General features: G+C 40.0%; 1 protein-coding gene across 1 annotated transcript; it reads right to left on the bottom strand.

The window, feature by feature from the left end:
• Positions 1–222: 222 nt before the first annotated feature.
• Positions 223–7648, bottom strand: LOC133620611 (uncharacterized). Its single transcript, XM_061982206.2, has 2 exons — positions 7005–7648; positions 223–1672 (listed from the first exon to the last, which is right to left on the bottom strand). The coding sequence occupies exons 1-2, from the start codon at positions 7219–7221 to the stop codon at positions 972–974; spliced, it is 918 nt and encodes a 305-aa protein (XP_061838190.2). The 5' UTR covers positions 7222–7648; the 3' UTR covers positions 223–971.
• Between the last annotated feature and the right edge of the window lie 6062 nt (positions 7649–13710).

Below are 13710 nucleotides of genomic sequence, written 5' to 3'. Positions count from 1 at the left end.
TTTGCACTGCTCTCCACAATGTCAACAACACAATTGATCAACTGGCCTCTCAACAAAATTGACAAGATCTGGAGTTGTGGCTGCGGCCACCACAGTGTATATGTTTATTTTACTTTTTATTCATAGCTGTATGTAGAAGTGGCTGGTGGCATCAGCTCTGCTCGTTTAATGTCTTTAATGTCCTTTGTGTTCTTTGATGTTTCCCTCTTACACACATATCTCATCTTTTTTGTAAGGGCGCCGGAAGTTGGCAGACCCGTCAGCAGTCCTGTTCTGTCTCCCTGTAATGTTTGTCTAATCTTGAATGGGATTGTGCTGGAAATTGTAATTTCCCCTCGGGGATTAATCAAGTATTTCTGATTCTGAGTTCAGTGCCTGTCTTGATTGTTGCTGGACACAGGAGGGACTCCTGGGAGAAGTGGAGGCTTGTGTGCCTGGCGAGGCTTTCAGCGGAGGATGTGGACCTATGAAGACCATGGTCACAGGACACCTGCTGACTGGACTGAGTGGTGTATTTACCAAAGGGAAGACGCTGGCAGGCATTCAATGTCGCCTAAACTGCCACAGAATGTGGACACTCAGTCTTTTGTGATATTGGATAACATGGGATTGTCTGCCCTGCAGGAAGAATTTGAGGACCAGAAATAGACAATGAGAGTAAAAACTTGCATTTTTTTCACTGGTTCAAAAACAAACACTTTTAATTTGGATTGTGGTCCCTGGCTGCGACTTGGCAAGGTGGTTACTTCAAAGCAAAACGAAAGTTCAACTCTGTTCCTTTGCAGCTTGAGACACTTTCCACAAGCAGTAGAGTACACACTGACACAACACACATTGTGACAAGAAGTCATGATTTCTTTCTTGAATTCCATGACTATCACAGACTTCTTCCTTGGACTGATCTCCAATGGTCTTTAACGGGACATCCAAACAGCACCTTTTTGTGATGCTGAGCAGCTAAAAGGTTTCTCTCAGTGGTGTTTCTCCAGGTGCTTTGCCACATGGGACTGGTGAGAGAAGTGTTGCCCGCACAGCGAACAGCTGAAGAGTTTTTCTCCCGAGTGGGTTCGCCTGTGCGACGCCATGTTGGACTTCCGAGCGAAGCGTTCGCCACAAACCAAACAGCTGAAAGGTTTCTCTCCCGTGTGCGTGCGCATGTGAAAGATGATGGCTCCCTGCTGCGAGAACCTGCGGCCGCAGACGGGGCAGCTGAAGGGTTTCTCTCCCGTGTGCGTCCTCATGTGCGTGACCAAGTAGGGCTTTCGAGCGAAGCGTTCGTGGCAAACGGAGCAGCTGAAAGGTTTCTCCCCCGTGTGCGAGCGCATGTGTTGGGTCAGACTGTTCTTCTTGGAGAAACTCTGAGCACAAACAGAACAAGTCACTCGCTTCCTGCCACAACCTTTCTGGACATCACCTTCCACCTCCGCTCCTTCTCCTTGGGTGTGCTGGTCCTCAGGGGGGTGGGACCACAGCATGTCTGCTCCTGGAGGCTCCGCCCCCCTGGTCTCCTCACTGCCATGAAGCTGTGAGGACTCTTCATCCTTCACACACACAACGCTCCACTCGGGGGCATAAGCCTCCTCCTGAGTGCTCCACTCCTCTTCCTCCTTCATGTGAGGGGGCTGTGGCTCATGTTGCTCCAGGGTGGAGCTCCCCCTTTGAGGACGTCCATCTTGATGAACAAACACACTCCAGGTCAAATATGACAAGATTAAATATTTCATCAAGTCTGTCATGATTAGTAGTCTTGGTGTTGTTGAAGGGAAAGTGAACGTTGTGATGCGTCTGTGACATTAATACTTAAAATGATCCAAATATGTATATAGTACATGTTATTATGAATGTTACTACATGACATATATACTTACATCATGTATATATTACATGTTATTATGAATGTTACTACATGACATACATACTTACATCATGTACACATGACATATTATGAATGTTACTACATGACATATATAATTACATCATGTATATATTACATGTTATTATGAATGTTGCTACATGACATATGTAATTCATGTATACATTACATGTTATTATGAATGTTACTACATGACATATATATACTTACATCATGTATATATTACATGTTATTATGAATGTTACTACATGACATACATACTTACATCATGTACATATGACATATTATGAATGTTACTACATGACATATATACTTACATCATGTATATATTACATGTTATTATGAATGTTGCTACATGACATATATAATTCATGTATACATTACATGTTATTATGAATGTTACTACATGACATATATACTTACATCATGTATATATTAAATGTTATGAATGTTACTACATTACATATATATACTTACAGATGTTTTAAACATGTGCGTTCATGTGAATGGTAGACAACGATCCAAAAAAGTAAAGTTCCCCTTTAAGGTGTTCTTGTGTTTGTCTTATTTTAAATCTTAATATATGACACAAAGTAGTACAGTGAATATTATGTAAGCCATTTTAAATCTTAATATGTGATGGTGAATATTATGTAAGACATTTTTCAATCTTAATATATGATGGTGAATATTATGTAACAAATTTTAATATATGATGAATATTATGTAAAACATTTTATTAAATGATGGTAAATATTATTTAATAAATGATGGTGAATATTATTTCATATATGATATGAATATAATTTAATATATGGTGGTGAATATAATTTAATATATGGTGGTGAATATAATTTAATATATGATGGTGAATATCATTTAATATGTGATGGTGATTATAATTTAATATGTAATGGTGAATATAATTTAATATACAATGGTGAATCCATCCATCCATCTTCTTCCGCTTATCCGAGGTCGAGTCGCGGGGGCAGCAGCCTAAGCAGAGAACTCCAGACTTTCCTCTCCCCAGCCACTTCGTCCAGCTCTTCCCGGGGGATCCCGAGGCATTCCCAGGCCAGTCGGGAGACATAGTCTTCCTAACGTGTCCTGGGTCTTCCCCGTGGCCTCCTACCGGTCGGACGTGCCCTAAACACCTCCCTAGGGAGGCGTTCAGGTGGCATCCTGACCAGATGCCCGAACCACCTCATCTGGCTCCTCTCCATGTGGAGGAGCAGCGGCTTTACTTTGAGCTCCTCCCGGATGGCAGAGCTTCTCACCCTATCTCTAAGGGACAGCCCCGCCACTCGGCGGTGGAAACTCATTTCGGACGCTTGTACCCGTGATCTTGTCCTTTCGGTCATAACCCAAAGCTCATGACCATAGGTGAGGATGGGAACGTAGATCGACCGGTAAATTGAGAGCTTTGCCTTCCGGCTCAGCTCCTTCTTCACCACAACGGATCGATACAGCGTCCGCATTACTGAAGACGCCGCACCGATCCGCCTGTCGATCTCACAATCTACTCTTCCCCCACTCGTGAACAAGACTCCGAGGTACTTGAACTCCTCACCAACCCGGAGATGGCACTCCACCCTTTCCCGGGCGAGAACCATGGACTCGGACTTGGAGGTGCCGATTCTCATCCCAGTCGCTTCACACTTGGCTGCGAACCGATCCAGTGAGAGCTGAAGATCCTGGCCAGATGAAGCCATCAGGACCACATCATCTGCAAAAAGCAGAGACCTAATCCTGCAGCATCAAACTGACTGACTCAACGCCCTGACTGCGCCTTGAAATTTTGTCCATAAAAGTTATAAACAGAATCGGTGACAAAGGGCAGCCTTGGCGGAGTCCAACCCTCACTGGAAACGTGTCCGACTTACTGCCAGCAATGCGGACCAAGCTCTGATACTGATCGTACAGGGAGCGGACCGCCACATTTAAACAGTCCGATACCCCATACTCTCTGAGCACACCCCACAGGACTTCCCGAGGGACACGGTCGAATGCCTTCTCCAAGTCCACAAAACACATGTAGACTGGTTAGGCAAACTCCCATGCACCCTCAAGGATCCTGCCGAGAGTATAGAGCTGGTCCACAGTTCCTCGACCAGGACAAAAACCACACTGTTCCTCCGGAATCCGAGGCTCGACTATCCGGCGTAGCCTCCTCTCCAGTACACCTGAATAGACCTTACCGGGAAGGCTGAGGAGTGTGATCCCACGATAGTTGTAACACACCCTCCGGTTCCCCTTCTTAAAGAGAGGAACCACCACCCCGGTCTGCCAATCCAGACGTACCGCCCCTGATGTCCACGCGATGCTGCAGAGTCTTGTCAACCAAGACAGCACTGCAACATCCAGAGCCTTAAGGAACTCCAAGCGGCTCTCATCCACCCGGGGCCTTGCCACCGAGGAGCTTTTTAACTACCTCAGCAACCTCAGCCCCAGAAATAGGAGAGCCCACCACAGATTCCCAAGGCACTGCTTTCTCATAGGAAGATGTGTTGGTGGGATTGAGGAGGTCTTTGAAGTATTCCCTCTACCGATGCACAACATCCGCAGTCGAGGTCAGCAGAACACCATCCTCACCATACACGGCGTTGACAGTGCACTGCTTCCCCTTCCTGAGGCGGCGGATGGTGGTCCAGAATCGCTTCAAAGCCGTCCGGAAGTCGTTTTCCATGGCTTCCCCGAACTCCTCCCATGTCCGAGTTTTTGCCTCCGCGACCGCTGAAGCCGCATACCGCTTGGCCTGTCGGTACCTGTCGGCTGCCTCCGGAGTCCTATGAGCCAAAAGAACCCGATAGGACTCTTTCTTCAGCTTGAAGGCATCCCTCACTACCTGTGTCCAACCAACGGGTTCTAGGATTAGCGCCACGACAGGCACCAACTACCTTGCGGCCACAGCTCCAATCAGCCGCCTCGACAATAGAGGTGCGGAACATGGTCCACTCAGACTCGATGTCCAGCACCCCCCTCGTGACATGTTCAAAGTTCTTCCGGAGGTGGGAATTGAAACTCTCTCTGACAGGAGACTCTGCTAGACGTTCCCAGCAGACCCTCACAATGTGTTTGGACCTGAGGTCTGTCTGGCATCCTCCCCCACCATCGCAGCCAACTCACCACCAGGTGGTGATCGGTAGAAAGCTCTGCCCCTCTCTTCACCCGAGTGTGCAAAACTTGAGGCCGCAAATCCGATGACACAACTACAAAGTCGTGCATAGAACTGCAGCCTAGGGTGTCCTGGTGCCAAGTGCACATATGGACACCCTTATGTTTGAACATGGTGTTTGTTATGGACAATCTGTGACGAGCACAAAAGTCCAATAACAAAACACCACTCAGGTTCAGATCCGGGCGGCCATTCTTCCCAATCACGCCTCTCCAGGTTTCACGGTCGTTGCCAACATGAGCGTTGAAGTCCCCCAGTAGGACAAGGGAATCACCCGGGGGAGCACTTTCCAGTACTCCCTCGAGTGTATCCAAAAAGGGTGGGTACTCTGAACTGCTGTTTGGTGCGTAAGCACAAACAACAGTCAGGACCCGTCACCCCACCCGAAGGCGGAGGGAGGCCCAGAGGGGGGGCCCGGTGACCCGCGTCCGGGCAAGGGAAATCTGAGTCTCGTTTTTTGTAATTCAATAGAAGTCTTCGATCTGCTCCTTGTCTGATCCCTCACCTAGGACCTGTTTGTCTTGGAAGACCCTACCAGCGGGCATGGAAGCCCCCGGACAACATAGCTCCTAGGATCATTGGGACACGCAAACTCCTCTACCACGATAAGGTGGCAGCTCAGAGAGGAGACAATGGTGAATATTATTTAATATATGATGTTGAATATAATGTAATATATGATGGTGAATATTATTTAATATATGATAGTGAATATTAGGGGTGTGGGAAAAAATCTATTCGAATTCGAATCACGATTCTCACGTTGTGCGATTCAGAATCGATTCTCATTTCAAAAAAAATAATTAATTAATCAATCCAACAAAACAATTCACAGCAATACCATAACAATACAATACAATTCCAAAACCAAACCCGACCCAGCAACACTCTGCAATAAACAGAGCAATTGAGAGGAGACACAAACACGACACAGAACAAACCAAAAGTAGTGAAACAAAAATGAATATTATCAACAACAGTATCAATATTAGTTACAATTTTAACAGAGCATTGATTAAAAATCCCTCATGGACATTATCATTAGACACTTATAAAAAAAAATTAAAAAAAGAACAATAGTGTCACAGTGGCTTACACTTGCATCGCATCTCATAAACTTAACACATTGTGTCCAATATTTTCCCAAAGATAAAATAAGTCATATTTTTGGTTCATTTAATAGTTAAAACAAATTTACATTATTGCAATCAGTTGATAAAACATTGTCATTTACAATTATAAAAGCTTTTTACAAAAATCTACTACTCTGCTTGCATGTCAGCAGACTGGGGTAGATCCTGCTGAAATCCTATGTATTGAATGAATAGAGAATCCTTTTGAATCGGGAAAAAAAATCGTTATTGAATCGAGAATCGTGTTGAATTGAAAAAAAAAATCGATTTTGAATCGAATCGTGACCCCAAGAATCGATATTGAATCGAATCGTGGGACACCCAAAGATTCACAGCCCTCGTGAATATTATTTAATAAATGATGGTGAATATAATGTAATATATGATGGTGAATATATACATATATATATATATATATATATATATATATATATATATATATATATATATAATATGACATAGTGTGTACGGTGGCCGCCATCTAGGATGCTATATTTACTTGCTGTGATGGGACAAAGAGTAACATCAGATGTTGTATCTTGGCGGCATGACATGACATGACATGATGACATGACACAACATGCCATGTCATGAATTGATTAACGTGGACCCCGACTTAAACAAGTTGAAAAACTTATTCGAGTGTTACCATTTAGTGGTCAATTGTACGGAATATGTACTGTACTGTGCAATCTACTAATAAAAAGTTTCAATCAATCAATCAAAAACATGACATGACATCATGACATGATGACATGACATGATGTCATGACATGTGTAATGTTAATTTCAAAGAGAAAGTGAAAATATGTAAAATGACCTTCATTGTCCAACACAAGGCCAGTTCTGCAGAGCTCTTCCAAGCCATGTCGCTCCTTCTTCTTCTTCTCTTCTCTGCTGCTGCGACTAACTTCCTCCTTCTTCTCCTCTCTGCTGCGACTGAGTTGGTCCTCGTAAGAGGCGATGGTTCTAGCAAACAGAGCCAGGATGTCATCTGCAGCCGCCATCAGACGCTCCTTCACCAACTCTTCTAGCATCTTCTCTTCTTCCCAGCGACCACTACTATTCTTACTTTACCTTTCTCTATTGTTAGTTACTTTCTCTTTCTCTGGTAGCTATTGTTAGTTAGTTAGTTAGTTAGTTAGTATTTATCTGGTAACTATTGTTAGTTAGGCTCTCTCTGGTAACTATTGTTAGTTAGTTAGTCTTTCTCTGGTAACTAGTGTTAGTTAGTTAGTTAGTATTTATCTGGTAACTACTGTTAGTTAGTTAGTCTTTCTCTGGTAGCTATTGTTAGTTAGTCTTTTTCTGGTAACTATTGTAAGTTAGTTAGTCTTTATCTGGTAACTAGTGTTCGTTAGTTAGTATTTCTCTGGTAACTACTGTTAGTTAGTTGGTCTTTCTCTGGTAGCTATTGTTAGTTAGTTTGTCTCGCTCTTCTTGCTGCACGCTTCCGCCTTTTTCTACTTCGGTGGTGCTTTCACGGAAGTCAAGCTTCCACTGCGTCAGACGGCCGCCATCTAGCGGCGATGTTGAAGACTAACTTTGACGCATACCTGACAAGGGAAAATAATCAACTATTATTTAAAATTGCATGGAGTGTTGAAAGTGGTTTATGTGACAGTGACACAATAATAATAACGCAGTTCCCAAGTTGGGTGGAAAACATAAATAATTAAAAAAATAAAACAAATTGTAATACACATTGTGTTAATTATTCAGACGATTAATATAAATCTTTGTCAATATTGCGTTTGTTATTTGATGTAATCTGCCTTTCTACATTTTTCCAGCCTGGGCCTAATACAGAAAAATTGGAGGAAACATGTTTTTGTACATTAAAGATACTAAAACCAATAGAATATAACCTATCTATGAATACTAAAATATCTCAACAAAACATACACATCTTAAATGTGTCTTATTGCTAACAAGCAAATTAGTCTTATATCTAATTTAATCAATACAATTTATTGCAAAAAGACATGCACACAATTCAACAGGTAGACAAATAACAATACAATTTGAATAGATAAATACATATATACTTAGTATTCAAACGCAATTCATGCTTTAATCATTTGTATACAGAATTGTAGTGTCGTGTACCCAAATAACCACTAGATGGCGACAAATACACTATAACAATATTTCATAGCAGCGGTCAACAAACCACAAAACGACGTGTAATATCGCACATTAGACACACACATGTAACACAATCTTGTCACTTTAACTTTTACACAACTTATTCACGCACAGACGTTGCTTTCTGAAGCGCATGACGCTAAAAACACGACGACAAAGTACAACTTTCACTGTGTTCAGAAAGATTAGTTTCATTGCAACTTCCACAAACGCTTTCAAAATAAACCACTGATATACGTTCTGGGTTATTTGAAATATTATCATTTATATGTATTAATATCTATTAAACATTCAATACATTAAAAATAGTATTTAATAATAATATTATATTATATTAATATTAATATATGCTGTAGAAAATGGATGGATAATAAATTAATAATAATACATATTAATTATCATCATCATTTATTTTTATTCCTTGCATGAACATGCATATATACAAGTATATACAATGCATGTATACATCCATCCGGATTGTTAATAATCAAATGTAGATACTTTTTCTTATGCCTTCTGATCTCTCTCTCTCTCTCTCTCTCTCTCTCTCTCTCTCTCTCTCTCTCTCTCTCTCTCTCTCTCTCTCTCTCTCCCTTTCTCTCTCTCTCTCTCTCTCTCTCTCTCTCTCTCTCTCGCTCTCTCTCTCTCTCTCTCTCTCTCTACTTGCTGTACATATCCTACCAAGTCAGACCTACACTGTTTCAATATCCATTTCTCTGTTCTCAATTGTTGATGACTGATGATAACAACCAAACCTAACCCCCCCCCCCCCCCCTCTCCACACCCCGGATTGTAAATAATGTAAATAATTCAATGTATATACCCTGATGATTATCTTGTGTGATGACTGTATTATGATGATAGTATATATCTGATAGTATATATCTGTATCATGAATCAGTGGACCCCGACTTAAACAAGTTGAAAAACTTATTCGGGTGTTACCATTTACTGGTCAATTGTACGGAATATGTACTTCACTGTGCAACCTACTAATAAAAGTCTCAATCAATCAATCAAAATCCATCCATCCATCCATTTTCTATGAAATGCATATATACAAGTATGTAAAATGCATATATGCAAGTATATAAAATGCATATATACAAGTATATAAAATGCATATGTACAAGTATATAAAATGCATATATACAAGTAAGTAAAATGCATACATACAAGTATATAAAATGCATATATACAAGTATATACAATGCATATGTACAAGTATATAAATGCAGTGACGTGCAGTCAGGGGAGGCAGGTGAGGCGGGGCCTCACGTGCCATCATGGAAAGAAAAAAAATGTAAAAAGAAAAAAAAAAAAATTAAATTGTTATATGTATCCAGTGATTATACTATAAAGTTATTTTCCATTTAACTTCACCAGTTTTAGATTATTTGTATTCAAAATCGCTGAATTTTCACATTTGCCGTTCAAATACTGAGAAGAGACTTGCGGTGAGTCAGCAGCCAGTTGAGGCACGTCACTGCGTTGAGCCTCACCATGGATTGCGCAATGACTCGGCTAACTGCTGGCCTGCTGTGCAGTGAGACCGTATTGCTATATGAATTATATTATACATTTCCATAGCTGAGGTATATAATGTACAGTGTATTTGGTCAACAACTGTATGTGTGTAACGTATTTCTTGTGCTGAGCAATCATAAAACCTCACACAGTGCATCTTCGCAGTAATCCCGCCTCCTGGTGTTAGAGGCCGGTAGTGATCCCAGAGATTATTCTTGTGACTACTCGGCTGCAGAATAAGTGACAACAAGCAGCAACAGTTAGCAGCGTTCGTTTATTTTTTCCTCTCGCCTGTACTTTTATAAATAATTATACTTGTATAGCGCTTTTCTACCTTCAAGGTACTCAAACCGCTTTGACAGTATTACCACATTCACCCATTCACACACTGATGGCAGGAGCTGCCATGCAAGGCGCTAACCAGCAGCCATCAGGAGCAAGGGTGAAGTGTCTTGCCCAAGGACACAACGGACGTGACTAGGATGGTAGAAGGTGGGGATTGAACCCCAGTAACCAGCAACACTCCGATTGCTGGCACGGCCACTCTACCAACTTCGCCACGCCGTCCATGGAGGATTACATATCTAAAATAAAACAGTTTTCTAAACTGGACTTTCAATCGAAGCAGGAGGTAATACTTAAAGGAAGATCTCCATCGAGACAGAGAGACTTTTAAAACTGAAGAAAGATAAGGAAGACTTCTATAAACAAGTTATCGATGCTTTTGTTCAAAGGGAGCAGCGCATGGACTTCATTTATAAGTAAAGGTAAGACCAATTATAATGTTTTTTTAATTAAATGTGCTTTTTTGTGTGCTACAGTTTGTATGTGTAAAGTTAAAGTTAAGTTAAAGTACCAATGATTGTCACACACAGACCAGGTGTGGTGAAATTTGTCCTCTGCATTTGACCCATCACCTTGCTCACCCCCTGGGAAGTGAGGGGAGCAGTGGGCAGCAGCAGCGCCGCGCCCGGGAATAATTTTTGGTGATTTAACCCCCAACTCCAACCCTTGATGCTGAGTGCCAAGCAGAGAAGAATGCTGGTATGAGCTTTTAAACATAACCCGTTAACTGCTGCCAATCAAATGGTGAATAAGATACTCTTTAGGGTTCATATGTTTGTAAATGTGACTGTGATGAAGTCAGTGCCTCACCAGCCATGAACCTCACCGCACGTCACTGATAAAATGCATATATACATCCATCCATCCATCCATCCATTTTCTATAAAATGCATATATAAAAGTTTATTAAATGCATATATAAAAGTATATAAAATGATATACAAGTATATAAAATGCATATATACAAGTATATAAAATGCATATATACAAGCCACGTACAGTTGACACTTTCATTCTTTTTTGTTTCTTATACATTTCCATGATCAGAAAGTAGCAGATGGAAGAATAATATTCTTATATTTATCTGCCCCCTTTTTTAACACAACTTATTTGAGATGACTTCATCACTGTTCCCTCCACCAACTCCAACATATTTTTCATTTTCCTTGAAGCATTTTCACAATGACACGTCCAATCAAAATAAAAAATCAGTTTGATATAATTCCAGTAGTCTCTTTTTCTAATTCTTTTTAAATTAAAAAATATTTTTGCAACTTTCAAAGTCTTTCTTTAGAGAATTCCATGCTTTCACTGCAACAACAGACAAGCACATTTCTTTCTCTTGGATGTTTAAAGTCATTCGTGTGGTTCTCATCTTCAGACATCAACACCAACAACTTTTGTAAGAATGACTTTATATCTAGCTTTGAACATCACTAATAGAGTATGCAAGTCTACAATGTCTTTTAGTTTGAATAATCCTGACCTAATGAAGAGTGGATGTGTGTGCTCTCTGTATCCTACTTTAAAAATAATACCAATTGCTTTTTAATGTAAAAGAAATAAAGGCATTATGTTGCTGTGATGTGTATTCCCCCATATGTCTGCACTCTGATTGAAATAAGGTAGAATAATTGAGCAATATAACATTCTCATTGTGTTGTACGGAAACTGTTTTCAACCTTGTTCAAAACAAATACGCTTATTTTTCACATGCAATATATAAACTTTGCATGTCAACTTTTCATCTAAGATGACCCCAAGAAATCTGATTTCAGTCACAATGTTCACATTGTTTATGGATAAACTAACTTCTACCTTTCTTTTATTACTGAATACCATCCATTTAGTCTTTTCCATATTTAAAGATCATTTATTTACATCAAACAACAATTTTAGTTTAACCATTTCCTCTTCAATATTATCAGCTAAGATGTTCAAGTCTTCTCCTGAACAGAATCAGAATCAGAATCAGCTTTATTGTCATTACGCAAGGTAACGAGATTGAGGCCATTCCATACAGTGCGATGTGTGCATGCTAGAAAAACAATGTGCAAATATATAGAAATATAAAAAATGTAGAAGTGCAATGAATATGGTGTGAAATGAATATATACATGAAAAAACAAAACAAAAACAGGGTGGTTGGTGGAATGGGTTATTGCACCGAAGAGAAGGCAGTTATGAGGGACAATGGGGCAGTCCGTTCAGGATGGTTATGGCCCTGGGGAAGAAGCTGTTCTTTAGCCTGTTTGTTTTGGTTTTAATGCACCTGTAGCGCTTCCCAGAGGGCAGCAGGTGGAACAGGTCAGAGCCAGTATATAAACAGTATAAATTTGTATCGCCTGCCAATAATACATACTCTAACATTTTCGAAAACCTCACAAATATAATTTGTGTATAAAATAAAAAGTTTGGGTCCTAAAATTGAACGTTGTGGAATTCCACAGTCAATATTTCTACATTTTGACCTATAATCATCAATCTCAACATATTGTTGTAAATAGCTGCTTAACAACTCCTCTAACTCCATAAGTATATCATTTAGAAATGAGAATTTGATGATCTATAGTGTGGAATGCTTTCTTTAAGTCAATGAACACTCCTATTGTGTAGTTATTTTTGATCAACTGCAGTTGTAATCTCTTCAATAACTTTCATGATGATTAATAGAGTAATATAAACTTGTAATTGAATAATATTGAATCAAATGTATATATATTATTACATAATTTGATTAATATTGAAAATGGAAATAAAACACATTGGGAGAATACAATTGTGGACTTCCTGTGAAGAAAACATGCACCTAGAGATCCAAATCAAAGTTTGCATGTTGGGAGGAATGAGAGTGAAGATGCAATATAATATTCCTTTAGGAGCCACTTATGGCTGACACTTGTTCTTTTCTGTCTGCAGACACCATCATTGCTGCTTGTCAATCAACCATGATTGCTGCTTGTCAATCAACCACCGCAAGGAAGAAGAAAAGGTGGAACATCATTTTAACGTCTGACCTAATACATCATATACAGAGCTTTTATTTTGGAGCCAATTTGCCATTCATCTTGTCACCCTTCTTTCATTTATTTTCACACTTTTGAAATCAAACTTGAGTTAAATTTGATGAGTGTTTTCATTCAACAACAGTTAAAGTCAACTTTAACTTTAACAAGTCATGTTTTTACAGCAATATATGACATTCAGCATCCTTCAATCATACATTTGCAAGTCTTCCGAGGACCCGTGACTCAAGTGAGTACGACAACTAAAAGCAATATCTACGTGCCATTTATCAGTGATAGAGCAGGAAGGGGCTAAGAATAATGTGTTGTAAAATGTTGACATTTGACATGACCCCAGACAGAGAAATAAATAATAGAATAAATTGCATTGATGTTGATTTATGTAAATGTTTTGATACACTTAACATTTTTTACATTTTTGTTTCTGTTTTTTCAAACAGCAGCCGAGCTTTGGGCTAGACATATTTTGAGATTCTGCAT

Source organism: Nerophis lumbriciformis, linkage group LG24, assembly GCF_033978685.3.
Source record: "Nerophis lumbriciformis linkage group LG24, RoL_Nlum_v2.1, whole genome shotgun sequence".
NCBI lineage: Eukaryota > Metazoa > Chordata > Actinopteri > Syngnathiformes > Syngnathidae > Nerophis > Nerophis lumbriciformis.
Note: the sequence above shows the minus strand (reverse complement) of the source record. Positions and strands in the feature narration are given on the sequence as shown.